The sequence below is a fragment of the Simochromis diagramma genome, unplaced genomic scaffold, assembly GCF_900408965.1.
Source record: "Simochromis diagramma unplaced genomic scaffold, fSimDia1.1 OVJJ01000753.1, whole genome shotgun sequence".
Lineage (NCBI taxonomy): Eukaryota > Metazoa > Chordata > Actinopteri > Cichliformes > Cichlidae > Simochromis > Simochromis diagramma.
In genome coordinates this window covers 12,861,871-12,878,473 of record NW_024387523.1, presented here as the reverse complement: position 1 = coordinate 12,878,473, position 16,603 = coordinate 12,861,871, and the positions used below count along the sequence as shown (strand labels likewise).

Below are 16,603 nucleotides of genomic sequence, written 5' to 3'. Positions count from 1 at the left end.
TGAGCATTACCTAACAACTTTTGAGAGGATCGCAAGCGGGTGCCAGTGGCCACACGAGGATTGGGCATTACATCTTGCTCCACTTCTCACTGGTAAGGCATGAGCTGCTTTTGTAGCCATGGACATTGATGAGATTATGGACTATGTAAAGGTGAAGAAAGCTGTTCTTGAAAAGTTTGAAATATGTGCAGAGACTTACAGACTCTGATTTCGCTCCACTACGTTGGGCGATTGCGAGACACCTAAAGCGTTAAGGACACGCTTGAAAGAACTGTATGATAAGTGGATAGTTCCAAGAGAAAAGTCCAAAGATGAAATAGGTGACGTCATTGTTTTAGAGCAGTTCCTGAGAGTTCTCAATCCTGAACTGCGCACGTGGATAAAGGAGCATAACCCAACCACGTCTAAGCAAGCAGCAGAGCTGGCTGACGCTTTTCTTGCAGCCCGTCGGCCACTAAAGAACTATGCAAGTCCCAAACAATTAGCCCCTGTAATAGCAGGTAGGACAGAGAGTGGTAACAGTCAAAAAACTAGGAATTTCAGGCAGGGCCCCCATAATTCCACTAGTAGTCGAGCTAGGGAAATCAAGCAACGTGGGCCTTTAGTGTGTCACTCTTGTGGTCAAACAGGTCACTTTAGGACAGATTGTCCAAGTCAGACTGTCAGTAACACATATATGTGCTTTTCTTCAAGGGGTGTCGAAGATGAAGTTGAGTCTTCAGCGCCCTCTTCTCAGCATGAGCGCACCACATGCGTTTTTATTGAGGAAAAGCCATGTGTGGCTCTTCTGGATTCAGGAAGTAGCCGTACCTTGGTTAGGCAGGAATGTCTTCCTAGGGATGCTACATTTTGTGGCAAGGTAAAAGTTTGGTGTGTTCACGGTAATGATGTGGATTACCCAATTGCCAACATTAATATTCAGATTGACGGCAAGCTGTATTTACTTTCCGTGGGAGTTATGAGTAAACTGCCATATCAGGTTGTGTTGGGCCGTGATCTTCCCATTTTGCGAGATCTGATAGCCAGGGGAGAGGAAATCAACCCAAGTGTTACAGCTGAGTCTATGGTAGCAGTCACCAGGTCAAAACATAAGCATCACGCGGAAGAAGGTTTAGGTTGGGGTGGTATCACCGCTTCATTCCCAACTTCTCTGCTAGAGCAGCGGTCCTTAGTGACCTTACTCGTAAATCCAGCCCCACAAAGGTTAAATGGACTAGCCGAGTGTGATGCAGCTTTTGTTGATCTTAAAAACTGTTTGTGTAGTGACCCTGTTTTGCAGTGCCCGGATTTTACCCGGCCATTCACTTTGCAGACGGACGCTTCCGGAGAAGGACTTGGAGCAGTGTTGCTGCAGGGTGAGGGTGAGGATAAACGACCAGTGGTGTATATAAGCCGTAAGCTCTTTCCTAGGGAAATGAAATATTCCACTATTGAGAAAGAGGCACTGGCAATAAAATGGGCTCTGGATACATTGAAGTACTATCTAATGGGTGATGAGTTTGTTTTGGAAACTGACCATTGTGCATTACAATGGATGAACAGAATGAAAGACTCTAATGCCAGAATCACTAGATGGTATCTGTCCCTACAGCCATTTCGCTTCAGGATCCAGTATAGACCAGGGCACAAGAACGTGGTGGCCGATTTTCTGTCCCGTTCCATGGAGGAGTGAGTGCCTTAAGGGGGGGGGGGGAGTGTGACAAAGTGGAGGAGCAGTTGCAATTCTCTCCATTTGTCCCATATGTGTTTACCTTTTTTTTGCACATTGTACACATTATTCTGTTTCTATGTATTTGCTATGATTTGCGTTTGTCAAGTAACATTGCTTCACTCACTATCCCGGGTTTGTTTGTGTAAGCATTTTGTTGCCGGCAAATCAAACATTCTGCAAATTAAGACAAATACTAAGTTATGTTTCTTTATACTTTATTATGTTACAGATTAAGTCATTTGTTCATACTTACTCTGTTTGTCTTTTCAGTCATCATGAGTGTCAGGTGTGGGGAAACGCCCGCCTGGCATTTCCTCATTTTAAAGTCCTGATCATGTCACACATGACATCATCAGGTCAAACCAAGTGGAGGGGTTTCTTTGTCCAGAGAGATGCTTCCTTTGGTTTGTGTTAATGTTTAAAGGGATTTGTTGAATGTTTTTCCTTTTGTTAATACTGCCATTTAGTTGTGTAAATGTGCATAATAGAAGTGTGTAGAGGTTTTGTGTTTTTAGATAATCTGTGTAGAGTTTTAGATCCCTCAGTTGAGTGAGTGGTACTGGCTGGGCAATTGGAGGGAAATTGATGGCCCTATTTAAAGCCAGTCTCTACTAGATGCAGGAGGGGAGAGGTGAGCTGTGTCACCAGAGCCATGTTATGTTGAGTTTTGTTAAATGAATTGATTTGGGGGAAGTTTTGTTAAGTTATACATTAAATTAAGTTCACTGCAAATAAATTGCTCACCTTGGAAACCCAAAATGTCTGCATAGTCTGCTTCCCTACCACCTTCCTTGACGTTCAAGTCTGACTACTTCACAAATGGTGGCAGCAGTGGCTCCAGGCCAGTAGGTAGCAGCAATGCAGAAAGGGGCCAGACCAAAAAAGCACCAAGTGCCAATGGACTCTGCAAGTGAGGAGCCTCCAGTGCTCAATCAGCTAGAGGAAGCAGAGCAAGAGCAAGGTACTGAACTGCATAACCTTGCTGAACTTTCAAACCTCCTGCGTGGTTTTATGAGGCAACAAAGTGACAGAGAGGCCCAATGGGAACTGGAGAAGCAGCGTCAGGAAGGTCGCTGGTGGAAAATCCAGCACCAGTTCACTCAGCTCCAGCAGGAAGTGCAATCAGAATGTCGAGAGCATCAGCTGTTGGTGGAAGATGCAACAGCAGATTCAGAGACACGTTTGAGGCCTACTGCGGAGCATCCAGCAATGCCTCAGTTACAATCTAACGTCACGGAGGCCGCAACAGCATCTCAGTCTGCCTCCTTAACAAGACCACCAGCTTGGAAAGGGCCTAAAATGCAGTCTTATAATGAGGACGAAGACATTGAGCATTACCTAACAACTTTTGAGAGGATCGCAAGCGGGTGCCAGTGGCCACACGAGGATTGGGCATTACATCTTGCTCCACTTCTCACTGGTAAGGCATGAGCTGCTTTTGTAGCCATGGACATTGATGAGATTATGGACTATGTAAAGGTGAAGAAAGCTGTTCTTGAAAAGTTTGAAATATGTGCAGAGACTTACAGACTCTGATTTCGCTCCACTACGTTGGGCGATTGCGAGACACCTAAAGCGTTAAGGACACGCTTGAAAGAACTGTATGATAAGTGGATAGTTCCAAGAGAAAAGTCCAAAGATGAAATAGGTGACGTCATTGTTTTAGAGCAGTTCCTGAGAGTTCTCAATCCTGAACTGCGCACGTGGATAAAGGAGCATAACCCAACCACGTCTAAGCAAGCAGCAGAGCTGGCTGACGCTTTTCTTGCAGCCCGTCGGCCACTAAAGAACTATGCAAGTCCCAAACAATTAGCCCCTGTAATAGCAGGTAGGACAGAGAGTGGTAACAGTCAAAAAACTAGGAATTTCAGGCAGGGCCCCCATAATTCCACTAGTAGTCGAGCTAGGGAAATCAAGCAACGTGGGCCTTTAGTGTGTCACTCTTGTGGTCAAACAGGTCACTTTAGGACAGATTGTCCAAGTCAGACTGTCAGTAACACATATATGTGCTTTTCTTCAAGGGGTGTCGAAGATGAAGTTGAGTCTTCAGCGCCCTCTTCTCAGCATGAGCGCACCACATGCGTTTTTATTGAGGAAAAGCCATGTGTGGCTCTTCTGGATTCAGGAAGTAGCCGTACCTTGGTTAGGCAGGAATGTCTTCCTAGGGATGCTACATTTTGTGGCAAGGTAAAAGTTTGGTGTGTTCACGGTAATGATGTGGATTACCCAATTGCCAACATTAATATTCAGATTGACGGCAAGCTGTATTTACTTTCCGTGGGAGTTATGAGTAAACTGCCATATCAGGTTGTGTTGGGCCGTGATCTTCCCATTTTGCGAGATCTGATAGCCAGGGGAGAGGAAATCAACCCAAGTGTTACAGCTGAGTCTATGGTAGCAGTCACCAGGTCAAAACATAAGCATCACGCGGAAGAAGGTTTAGGTTGGGGTGGTATCACCGCTTCATTCCCAACTTCTCTGCTAGAGCAGCGGTCCTTAGTGACCTTACTCGTAAATCCAGCCCCACAAAGGTTAAATGGACTGCCGAGTGTGATGCAGCTTTTGTTGATCTTAAAAACTGTTTGTGTAGTGACCCTGTTTTGCAGTGCCCGGATTTTACCCGGCCATTCACTTTGCAGACGGACGCTTCCGGAGAAGGACTTGGAGCAGTGTTGCTGCAGGGTGAGGGTGAGGATAAACGACCAGTGGTGTATATAAGCCGTAAGCTCTTTCCTAGGGAAATGAAATATTCCACTATTGAGAAAGAGGCACTGGCAATAAAATGGGCTCTGGATACATTGAAGTACTATCTAATGGGTGATGAGTTTGTTTTGGAAACTGACCATTGTGCATTACAATGGATGAACAGAATGAAAGACTCTAATGCCAGAATCACTAGATGGTATCTGTCCCTACAGCCATTTCGCTTCAGGATCCAGTATAGACCAGGGCACAAGAACGTGGTGGCCGATTTTCTGTCCCGTTCCATGGAGGAGTGAGTGCCTTAAGGGGGGGGGGGAGTGTGACAAAGTGGAGGAGCAGTTGCAATTCTCTCCATTTGTCCCATATGTGTTTACCTTTTTTTTGCACATTGTACACATTATTCTGTTTCTATGTATTTGCTATGATTTGCGTTTGTCAAGTAACATTGCTTCACTCACTATCCCGGGTTTGTTTGTGTAAGCATTTTGTTGCCGGCAAATCAAACATTCTGCAAATTAAGACAAATACTAAGTTATGTTTCTTTATACTTTATTATGTTACAGATTAAGTCATTTGTTCATACTTACTCTGTTTGTCTTTTCAGTCATGAGTGTCAGGTGTGGAGAAACGCCCACCTGGCATTTCCTCATTTTAAAGTCCTGATCATGTCACACATGACATCATCAGGTCAAACCAAGTGGAGGGGTTTCTTTGTCCAGAGAGATGCTTCCTTTGGTTTGTGTTAATGTTTAAAGGGATTTGTTGAATGTTTTTCCTTTTGTTAATACTGCCATTTAGTTGTGTAAATGTGCATATTAGAAGTGTGTAGAGGTTTTGTGTTTTTAGATAATCTGTGTAGAGTTTTAGATCCCTCAGTTGAGTGAGTGGTACTGGCTGGGCAATTGGAGGGAAATTGATGGCCCTATTTAAAGCCAGTCTCTACCAGATGCAGGAGGGGAGAGGTGAGCTGTGTCACCAGAGCCATGTTATGTTGAGTTTTGTTAAATGAATTGATTTGGGGGAAGTTTTGTTAAGTTATACATTAAATTAAGTTCACTGCAAATAAATTGCTCACCTTGGAAACCCAAAATGTCTGTATAGTCTGCTTCCCTACCACCTTCCTTGACGTTCGAGTCTGACTACTTCACAGAGACTCAAATCAACTTTTTCTTGGTATATTCCTACATAAAACAATAGTTGCAGATTGCGTAAGTCAGCAACTATGTCACTATTTCTGGAGGAATTTCTGTTTCAGATGTATGAGAATCAAACTGGATTCTGAATGTAAGTAATTAATGTGAATTTCTGTGTATGTAGACAGCAACAGATTTTCAAAAGATGGTACCAGACTTACAGTTTGTGCTGATTTATCACCGTAAACTGTATTATCAAAAACAGACTGCATGTAACACAACCCAAACTGATACCAGACTGATAACAGACTAGCTGCGCCTGGCTGCGAGTGGTCGCAAACTTCGATCCTCTTTTCAAAGCCAATACTTTAAATGGCAAAGAGATTACAAGCTGGGGCGCGTACAAAATATTGACCATGTGCTATAGTCTCCAACCAGCATTTCAATAATGAGATTGAGGTTAAAGCAGGTTTAAATAGCATGCATATGAAATTTGCCGAAAACATCCAAACAAATCTGCTCCGATCTGCTCAGGGTTATGAAGAAATGGTTTGCACTGCATCCCGGGAGAGAGGGCAACTATTAAATGCTCAACTCAACTCCAGGACCTCATGAGCATGTTTTAGAACTTGGGCTGAAACCCTGAAATGTTCAGCATGATGCCTTTATCAGAAAAATCCCATTAGGGTATCCAATATTATATAATCTGTAGTATTGCTACTACTACTAATACCACTAATCTTAATATAATGATTGTAGTGTATGTTTGTATGTCTGTGCCTTAACATAAGACACATTACATAGAATGTTTCATCCATAATAATTAAACTTCCAAGGACACCAGGATTATCCACATCGATATAGCTTTTGGGAAGAATATTTACAGAACACTTAGATCTTTACAAATGTAGAGATGTTAGTAGAGAGAATCTCTCTTTAGAGATGCAGCCGTGGAGAGAAATCAACACAGAAAAGGTCAATTAATATAAATCGATGGGGAAATATGATTTGTTCTTCAAACAGGTTACAAATATGTATCTGCATAACAAAGAAACTATCAATTTCTGTTTGAGGTGCTGAATATTAGGGGAACTACAACCCTTTTAATCTCACCAACAGCCTGCTGCATAAAGTCTCCTATTTCCTTCTATCAGAATCCATTATGCAGTGCTTCCCAAGCCCACATACACACATTAATTCCCTCACTCTACACAGCACCCTTGGGTGCAGCAGCACTTTTTCATATTTTACTTCCAACCTAATAACAGCAATGTGTTTAGAGCACTCTGGAGGTCCTCTGGTGTAATACTGTTTGACAGCCAGGCTGTTCAGACTAATCGAAATTTGATAAAATTTGATAAGACTGAAGCCTGAAGGTGATGCTCGATGCTTTATGAAACTGTCGTTGGTTGTCTTAACAAAACACTGATGAGAAGCCTGCAGCTTATTGGATAACCAGGTCAATACACCCTCAGTGGAAAAAACAGAGCATCATAAAGAAATGACCAAGTTTACTACAGGAAAATAAAGGATCCATCACGAAGAAGACTTTAGGATAAAAAACAAAAACAACAACACTTACTTTATACATCAAACACATAAGAAGGAGTGAAAGCTAGAAAACAAACACTCCACTATGTGCTACGTTTATGTGCAGCAGTTCAGTAAAAATGTCAAGTAAGAACGAGGCCCAACCAAAGATGCTCACCTGCTCTGCGAGCTTCGAAGCAGGCTTGACCCATCTCATCCTTCAGCTCCTGGTTCTCTGCGGCGATGGCCTCCCCGACTGCTACAAAACGCCCCACTGCTACACTCACCGCCTGGCCCACCCTGTGTATAGCTGCCAGGGTGCGCTCTGACTTCTTTGGCTTGTCTTTGTGGTTGATCAGAGTGGTGATCTGCAGGAACGAGTGGAGAAAGGAAAAACAGGAAAGCAGGACAGCCTTGTTAGAAAACAGATTCGGCTGTAATTCTCGTGCTTTTGTTTAAAAACAGTGAGGAGGGGGTGAATCTTTGAGCAACGGGCCACCTGGCAACTAAATATCAGGATGGATCTCACAGTTTTTGAGGCTGTAATATAGTTTATCCTATAGCATACACCGTCTTCTATAAACAATATATAGCATCTGCCATATGTGTCTGTGGGACATGCACCCAGTACAATAGAAGACCAGTTACAAACACCAGTTTGCTCATGTTTACGCACATCTTCTGTGACCTATACACAGAAACGTGTGCACAGAGACAAGTCAGGTCGGCCCTTTAGTGGTAATTGAGAATATTAATAATAAATGAGCTGGGCCAATTAGCATCCATTATTTATTGATCGCTTCTATTCTCTCCAGTTGTTACCATCATCATCACTTTGAGTATGTGGCTACGAATGAGGGGCACGTGTGTGTGCCAAACCATTTGGGTCAGGAAATGGCGGGTGGTGATTTTAATTGGTCTATGGCTGTAGGTGGTCCAAGTAGGGGTGGGGGGGCTTTTGTGGTAAAGTCTTTGAGGGGCTGCAGAACCTATGCTGCCTCTGCTGAGTTCAGATGGCTGAACAAACAGCATCCTGACACAGGAATGTTACGCAGCAGGTTGTGGATTTTCCTCTGCCAAAAGATTCTGAATGAGACCCTTTGAAATGTGACCTGATAGATTTGAACGACTGTAACACATTTAAATATCAGATGTCTTGAAAAGCTGTTTCTTTTAATAAAAAAAAAAGAAAAAGAAAAACCCCACAAGTGGTCATCAGGCAAACTGTTACTTTCTTACTCGTACATTTGTAATGTAAGGTGTGAAATGCATTCAGCGTGACTGTCAGCGACCAGCGCCTTCTCATTCTGTGCAAGATTCTTTAATGTTTGCTCAGATTTTCCAACATTCAGTTCATCTTTTTTTTTTGTGTACATTGCAAATTATTTTAAAATATGTTTCATGCAGCTTTTTCTACACAAAACACATATCTAGAACGTTCATAACCTAAACCATTGAAAAAAATACTTATGTACTTCACAAATTTACAAATATTTATCTGCATGACAAAGAAACTATACATTTCTGTGTAAGACTTATACAGAAAAACTCAGCCTTACTGTAAAATCTAAGTATCTGTGTAGATTAAACTGTGCTTTGGCAGCCCATTTCAATGGAGTGGGACAATGGAGCCCTTTCTCTTGAAGAGACACTCTTTGAAACATTGCGTGGAACATTTTGCCATGTAACTTGTAATTTATTTTGCCGTCTTATTTTAAGATTTTATTGGTGTTCACTTCGGTGCTGATTCACCCAATGTCAATTTAGATTTGATTTACTTCAGCACCAGGAAGATAAAACAAAGAATTCTACAACAAAATTGCCTGTAAAGACAATTTTAATGTTTTATTTTCGTTTGTGCACACTGTACACAACCTCTCATCATTTCCTTACAACAAAAAAATAGGACAAGGATGCATGTGTGTGTCCTTTTTTTTTTCCCCTTTGAGTGCTGTTTACTGTTCAGTGATTTGTGTTACTTTCACCTTTTTGCACTCCAACACATTTGGGGGTTATCCTTTCATTTTAACCCTCTGTGGGTTACACAAAGGTAGAATGCCGAGGTAGAACATGTCCGGTATTTCATTCAGACTTAGTGTTTCTCAGACCCTCATGATGACTTGGAAATCTTTTGTTTGCTCGTAGAAAATACTAAAAATATATTTTACTTGAAGACGAAGTACCTTGATAATAATTATCACGATTACATTTCCACCACATAATCTTAAGCAAGGATTTTCTTCTACCTGCCCCACCGCAGGGTGGGCAGTCAGCAGCTTGAAGCGCTCCTTTGTAAACCTACAACCAGCTTTATGAGCCAAACAGCACATCCAACAAGGCCACAAAGTTGAGTAGTTAGTTTAAGCACCACAATATACAAGCAAAACACACACCACCTGGATTTGTTCAACAGAGTTATACTGGAAGGTATAAAAGGTGGTTTCTTGTCCCTCCATTGTAATGATAATAACTTATATCAACAGAAAGAGCAGATGACATAAATTTGCAGTTCTGACAATGTCAAAAATTTAGACGTAAACATTCACCAGCCACTTAATTAGCTACACTGGCTCAATAATGCAAATCTAATCAGCCAATCTCAAGGCAGCAACTTGTATTTAGGCAGGTAGACATAGTAAGAAAGCAATACTGACTCAAATAACTACTCATTACAACCAAGGCAGAGGACCTCTGAATGTACAGCATGTCAAACTTTGAAGCGGATGGGCTACAGCAGCTGGAGATTGAGACTACAATTCACACAGCCCAAAACTGGATATTAGAGGATTGAAAAAATGTTGTCTGGTCTGATGAATCTCAACATTCAAATGGAAAAGTGAGAATTTTGGCATAAACAACATGAAAGCATGAATCCATCCTGTCTTGTATCAACGGTTCAGGCTGATACAAGCGTAATGGTGCGGATCACATTTTCTTGGCACACTTTGGCACCCTTGGAACCAGCTGAACATTGTTTGGGCATCAGACCCTACCTGAGTATTGTGCTGAACATGTCCATCTCTTTATAATCACAGTGTGCCCACCTTCTGATGGTTGCTTCCAGCAGGATAATACTGCATCTCAATCCAAAAGATCATCTTTGAGATTTTGTTGGAACAGGAGATTCATATCATGGATGTGCAACCGATGAATCTGCAGCAACTGTGTGATGCTATCACCTATATATACACACGGGCCAAAATCTCTGAGGACTGCTTCCACTACCTTGTTGAAGCTATACAATAAGGAGTTAAAGCAGTTCTGAAGGGTCCAACCCAGTACTAATAAAGTGGTCTCTGAATATATATATACACTATTGGTTTCACATGATAAACTGTACTGGCAGCTACAAGGCTGCAATAAATCATCTGTGCCTTGATTCTCTGTTGTTTTTCTCTACACGTACCCCTCTTTCACTTGTCACAATTTTTCCCCTCGTTCTCCATCCGATGGCACACTATTGTTTTCAAGCAAGATCATGACCCTGAAGCGCTCTTAAAGCCCTTCTTTTAGTCTGTCACTCGTCACTTTATATATTGCCTTAGTACAAGAGGCTCTCTTCCTGCAAGCCTAGTGTTTTTCACTGAGTCATCCACACAGAGTGGGATACTCCTAAGGAAAAAAAACAGTGCCGTCTGGCTGGACATTATGCAGCCTATCAGAAGATATTAGATCACTGTGACACATGATTCACATCTACGTCATAAAGAGACTGTTGTTCAATATTAAGTGGAGTTCATGTTATACAACAGACCTAATTGTTGCTTTTGTGATGTAAAATGCATTTCTGATGACTGAAGCGTTTCACTCAGCAGGGTGCATGCATGTCTGCACAACACGGTGCGCATGCTTTTCCTAAAAGACTTGTACAAGGAAAGGGACGTGAACACACACGGCACGAATCCAAAAACAAGCTTCCGATCACAGCGAGAGCACAATGGAGGGAGCTAGACTTTCAAGTGAGAGGAGAGGAAGAGAAAGTGACAGAGGGAAACTGTGTGAAACAGACAGAGTGAAACAAAAAGAAGGTTAAAAGTGACACAGAAAGACACCTCCAGTACAGCTTCCTGTGTTAACAAAAAAGCTGCAGCTGAGGTTGAAAGAGTCGAACAAATTTAACACGGCGGGTCTCTGAGAAACAAATAGAGACAAAAAGATCTCAGCGAATCACAAAGGGAGAGTTGGATTTCCTCCATTAGGGATTATTAGGTGGGTACGTTTACTGGGCTGTGCAAACAGGAACAGAGCAGGGTGGAGAAAGCATAATATTGATACAGTGCCATCGCAGAAGAGAGGCCTCTGTGTTTGTGTGTCAGAGGAACTTGACACAAACACAGAGGGAGGAGAGTTCATGTTCATTTTACATTTATTTAAAAAAAAAAAAAAAAAAGATTCAATTTTCAGGTTTTTGAAAAAACTAAATGGCAATTTTTAGGTGTTTTAACTTATAGCTACTTGGAAATCCAGTGGATAGTTTTGCATCCCAAATCTCACCTTCATATGACTTTATATTTAGTCCCATTTATAGAAATTACCTCTAGACCTGAGCAATACTTTCTGATGTCTTGATTTGAAGAATTAAAACTATTTTGAGGTCAAAGGTTATGATTTGGCTGTATTTTACACACCTGAATACTCACTTACAATTTCAGCCTTCTTCACTTCACTCCTCTGACACACACGCACGCACGCACGCTGTGTCTGAATGCCAATGAGCACTGAACCAAGCAGCGTCGGGCCCAAAGCCTCCAAACCCCACCGAAGATTTACATAGTATGAAATCCAATGAATGAGCACAAACGTTGCTCTAGATGAAAAAGTCAAAAACCCTGACAGATCTGTTTATGGACGGGGATAACTGAATACCTCTGCAACCTAAAAAAACAAAATTAAAAAACCCCCACATCCTCCCTCCTGTAATAGTTGAGTCCTTGCGCTTTACTGACGTGAATACTGAAGGCTTTGCTGTGGAGGAAAAACAGCTTAATCTTCCATGTGACTTGATGAATGCGTGGAGCCAGGCTGCAATGCACATGTTGCTATTTGAAGTGGTCCATTTACTCTTGGTACTCTCTTACATACAGTGTGTACAGAACACACAGAGTTCTGTATACACGTTTTCCCCTCTCACAGTAACACTGGTTCGCAACCAGTTAATTCCAAACCATTTACCTCTCTTCTCTTGTGAATAATTACAATAGCAATTACAAGGTCATAAAAGAAATGATAACAGCATACTCTTAGCAACACAATACACAGAGTCCACCCACTGGTAAGCAGGAAATCTAGACTAACACCTCAAGGACACAGTGACTGACTATAAATCAGAGGGTAACAAAAGCTGGGAACATTTGCGGCTGCTTCCCGTGGCTACTGACTGAATGGCAGTACTAGGTGAAAGTTTGGCATTATCTGAGTCATTCTTTTCTTTTTCTCCGCCTGTTTTTTTTTCTGTTCTCATTTAGATGTATGAACGTCTAGATAAATGGGTGTTGCTGTGGAGGAGAAATCGAATTTACTCAAAACAGATCAATTCAGAGCCTCTTCTCCGATGGCAAATTTGCATCAATCTTGTCATTTAATAAAAGCAAAGGCAGCAAGATAAACGTGAGTATGAACAAGCTGATCCTACAGCCCTGATGGGGCCCTATTAAACACACGTTGTTGACATTTATTACAATAATTGCTTGCTCGGCAAGTGTTGTGTTGGTCTCCTTATTCATCTAATTTATATCTGTGCTTCTAAGCTTCACTTTCCCTCCCGATAAAGGGAATTTATCTGAAGCAAAGAGACTTTTTTCTAGAGTTTAGACAGAAATAGCTACAAATCCAGCTAATGGAACTATGTGGGGGGAAAAAATACCCATCCATGTGTGGTGACAGCAGAGCTCTTTTCCCCTTTTTTGCCCCCGTAAGCATTTGCATGCATATTTGCAGATACAGGTATTTGATTTGCTGGAGAACTGCTGCATGTTTTTTTCCCCCCTTTATGGGTACAAAAGAAGGAGGTGACAGCTCGTGAAAAGAGAAGCGGATGAGGTGGAAAGAACTAAAAAGAGAGTTTTGACATCTTGGTCATATTTACCTGCTGAATGGATGAAAATGAGTTTTGTTGTGCTTTTTCCTTTAATCTGACTGTCTTTTTGTGTTTGTCCTTGTTGATATGTAAAGAAAAAAATACGTTCCATCTGTTAAAACTTTGGCAGCCGTCTGTTTGTGTGCGCCTAAGATTGTATCTCTCATTAAATAGACTCTACAGCCTATGGATCACTGTGAAATGGGAAAAAAGAACACTTCCAGGTCTCATTTCAGCCTATTACAGCACAAAGGAATCATTGTTGCGAGGAGTACTGCACCCAAAAGGACGCCATAAGTGTTTGTGTTTTCCACTATTTTTGTTTCCCCCCCTGCTTCCCCCGTCTTTGAATATGAGCAGTGGTACCCTTGAAAAATCCAAGTTTCAGTTTGGTCTTTATTGATGCAAGGAGAGACGGGCTGGTTGTTCACCCAGGACAGCGAGAGAGAGGAAGAGAAGGAAGAAAAACACATAAGAGGAAAGGGATGAAAGTCGCAGTGAACATGCGCTTTAATGGGTGAGCAATTCCTTCCAAATTGGCCGCAAGCAGACAGGAGTTCGATGCTGCGCTGGTCGACTGCCAGACTCTAATATATGAAGAGATGAAAAGAGAGACAAGGGAGTTGGAAGTAGCGCGAACGCAGATAGATGAGGAGAGGTGAAGGGAAGAAAAGAATAAAGTCGAGGACATGTCACATCTACATCGCTCTTTACCTCGTCTTTATTTCTTCCTCAATGAATACCTACAGTCATCCTCTCTTTCACACTTCCTTCCTTTGTGACTTTAGAAGTCTTCCATCTCCCCTTCTACCTCCATCCCTCTCTTCTTTACACTCCTTCTGTGTGCAGCAAGTGATTTTAGTCTGTCCCTAGAGCTGCACTGCTGCAGTACATACAGTACAGTAACAGCTTGCAGTGCTTAAGCTGCATCCTTAAGGGTACACCGTACATGTGCATAACTGCACCATCCTACTCTTACTCTGCATTAACACATTACTTAGACAGCATATGCACATTCATCCCTTGTGATTTCAATGTACAAGTGATTAAACTAAGCACACAAACACACTGACTGGGAAAGTGGCCCATATGGATATGGACAGTGTTCAGGACAGCACCGGTCATTACTAAACACAAACACTGCAAAACAATGGCCAGTGGCCAGTTAACAGGAATATTCTGCATTAACGCGTCATGCCCACGTCTAACAAAGATATAAAAACACTAAATTTTAATCCCTTACAGCTGCCTACAAATACAACAGTAAGCGCTACAGAGTCAGCTAATGGCAGCAAAATTCACCTTTCGCACCAGAAGTTTTTTGTGGTGGACCTTGTTAAATTACAACCACAAGGCTGCAGTTCAATTTAGCATTAAAGCCGAGCTAAACCACATCCATATGTAGTCTCGACTAGTCATGCATTCTTTGGGAATTAGACCGCATATGCAGAGCTATTTTCATTTAGCGCACACACACACACACCTGCAGGAACCATCACACCTACTGTACCACAAGTCTGTCTGTGCTATATAACACCCTGAGGAGTGTAAATTTTAATCTTTATGCTGTTTTTAAAGCCTTATTTTGGCACCATGCCCAAACCACTTGTACTGTAAGGAAAAGTAACAGAAGCGAGGAAGAACACTGCAGTTCAAAGAAGTTAATAAGCCCTCGAATCGAGGCTGGAATATCCATCTGTCTCTCCGTCCATGGTTATTTTGTAGAGATGCATACTATATACCTGTCACTTAAAGATATGTATTATTACTCTTTATAACATGTAAGTGCGTAGGGGAAGATCAGCCACAGAAACAGAGGAGAACAAAGTGACAGAAAAAGTAGGTCTTATCAGCACACACAGCTGTGCTTGCTGTAATGAACTTGCAGAGGCCACGCAGAAAGCTACAGGTTTATGACCTTGGAAATCTTTTTCGGAGACCAACTTCAGATCACTTCGATTTGGTGGCCCCATTAAAAGCTCCCGAAGCCCGAGACGGCAGCCTTCAGACCAGAACCTCAGTTTATGCCCGCTGATGCCTCCCTTGTCACAAAATGTACTTCACGGGCCGAAAGCACAAGACTGTGAGCGTGACTGTGTCTCTAGAGGGATCCCTACACTCCATCGATGTGGGAGCACAGGGATTCCCAGATGGCACTGAGCTCACAGAGGAACACGATTACAACAACAGGAAAAGATGAGATTTTCTGAAACAGACTGTGTTAAAACCGGCCTCTGAAGTGAGCCAAACAGAATCCTATTACTTTTACTAATACCGAAACATCTGGTAAAATTTCAATTCCCTCACAAATGACAAATGTAAGCCATAAAATTTCATTTTTATAGAGTCAGTAAATGTTGGTAAATGTTGGTATTGGATTGCTGCCCATAGTATTTATCAAGATTTTTTACACCTGGCGCCTCGGGTCATTTTGACGGAACAGTTCAAAATTTTGTAAAATAACTGCATCTTCCTGAACTTTTGTACTTGTACTGTTATGTTGGCAAGAAACCAGAAAAGGCCGAAGGGAAGTTGCTGGTTCTAGCAAAAGAACAGATTCTCACCTCCACAAATTGTCCTCAAAAGGTTCCAGTATCTAGATTTTTGTTATTTTCGGACAAAGCCAATGTAGCTGGTTCCCTTGCTTCCAGTGTTTATACTGAACTAAGCTGACAACCTGTCAAACTGGCTTTGAATTGAGCATTCCCTGTTGTGGTGAATACCAGGGCTCCCTCAGTGTATTTTTATATAATTCTGTTATTATTGCTCAAGTGAGCTATAATAAGCTGGGGTTTTTTTGTTTTACACAGTCGTGTTTTCTTGTTTGTCAGTCGAAATTGTTAAATCTGTAACTCACTGTGTTACTCTCCTTTGTTTGATTAAAGTCTAGACGCGAGTGACGAAGGTCACGAGTCAGAAGACGAGAACATGGCATGAACCGTAGCCCACTCGCTCATGTATGCCAACAGAGATGAAGCTGATGAGACAGACAAGCGTGCGGGGACACTGATGGAGGTAGACAGGGAGAAGTGGGGGCGTAATGAGGCTTGCAGATGCAGAGGCAGGCAAACAGAAAGAAGGGCTCTTTGACAGTAAAGACAACCTGAACAGAATACAGTGTAGCAGTTGAATGAGGTTGGATTTTCATCAGACTGTACCCCATCTGAGTTGTATGAGAAAAGGGCACTCTTTGGCCTTCAAGCTCTCGCTTAGCAATGAGAGGTGACATTTGAATATGTGGACAGACAGATTGAATCCACAGTAAACATCAGTGAGAAAGGTTATCGCTGATGAATAAAAACTAGCTGCATCCCACTGCGTTTAAGCAGCTGCTCAAGAAGGACAATAGAGTATCGTGTCTGCAAAGTGTGTTTGTCACAGGCTCTCTTATTTTATGGTTTTTTTGTCAGGAAAAAAAAAAAAAGTGCTAACATATGATATATTCTTGCT

General features: G+C 42.0%; 1 protein-coding gene across 2 annotated transcripts in view; it reads right to left on the bottom strand.

Moving 5' to 3' along the window:
- ctnnal1 (catenin (cadherin-associated protein), alpha-like 1) overlaps window positions 1-16,603 on the bottom strand; it is a 61,363-nt gene that overhangs the window by 22,722 nt on the left and 22,038 nt on the right. For both annotated transcript variants that reach the window (XM_040020425.1, XM_040020424.1), the window contains exon 2: window positions 7,256-7,445. In XM_040020425.1, the coding sequence (XP_039876359.1) occupies window positions 7,256-7,289 (34 nt within the window). In that variant the 5' untranslated portion in view covers window positions 7,290-7,445. The remainder of the gene's footprint in view (window positions 1-7,255; window positions 7,446-16,603) is intronic.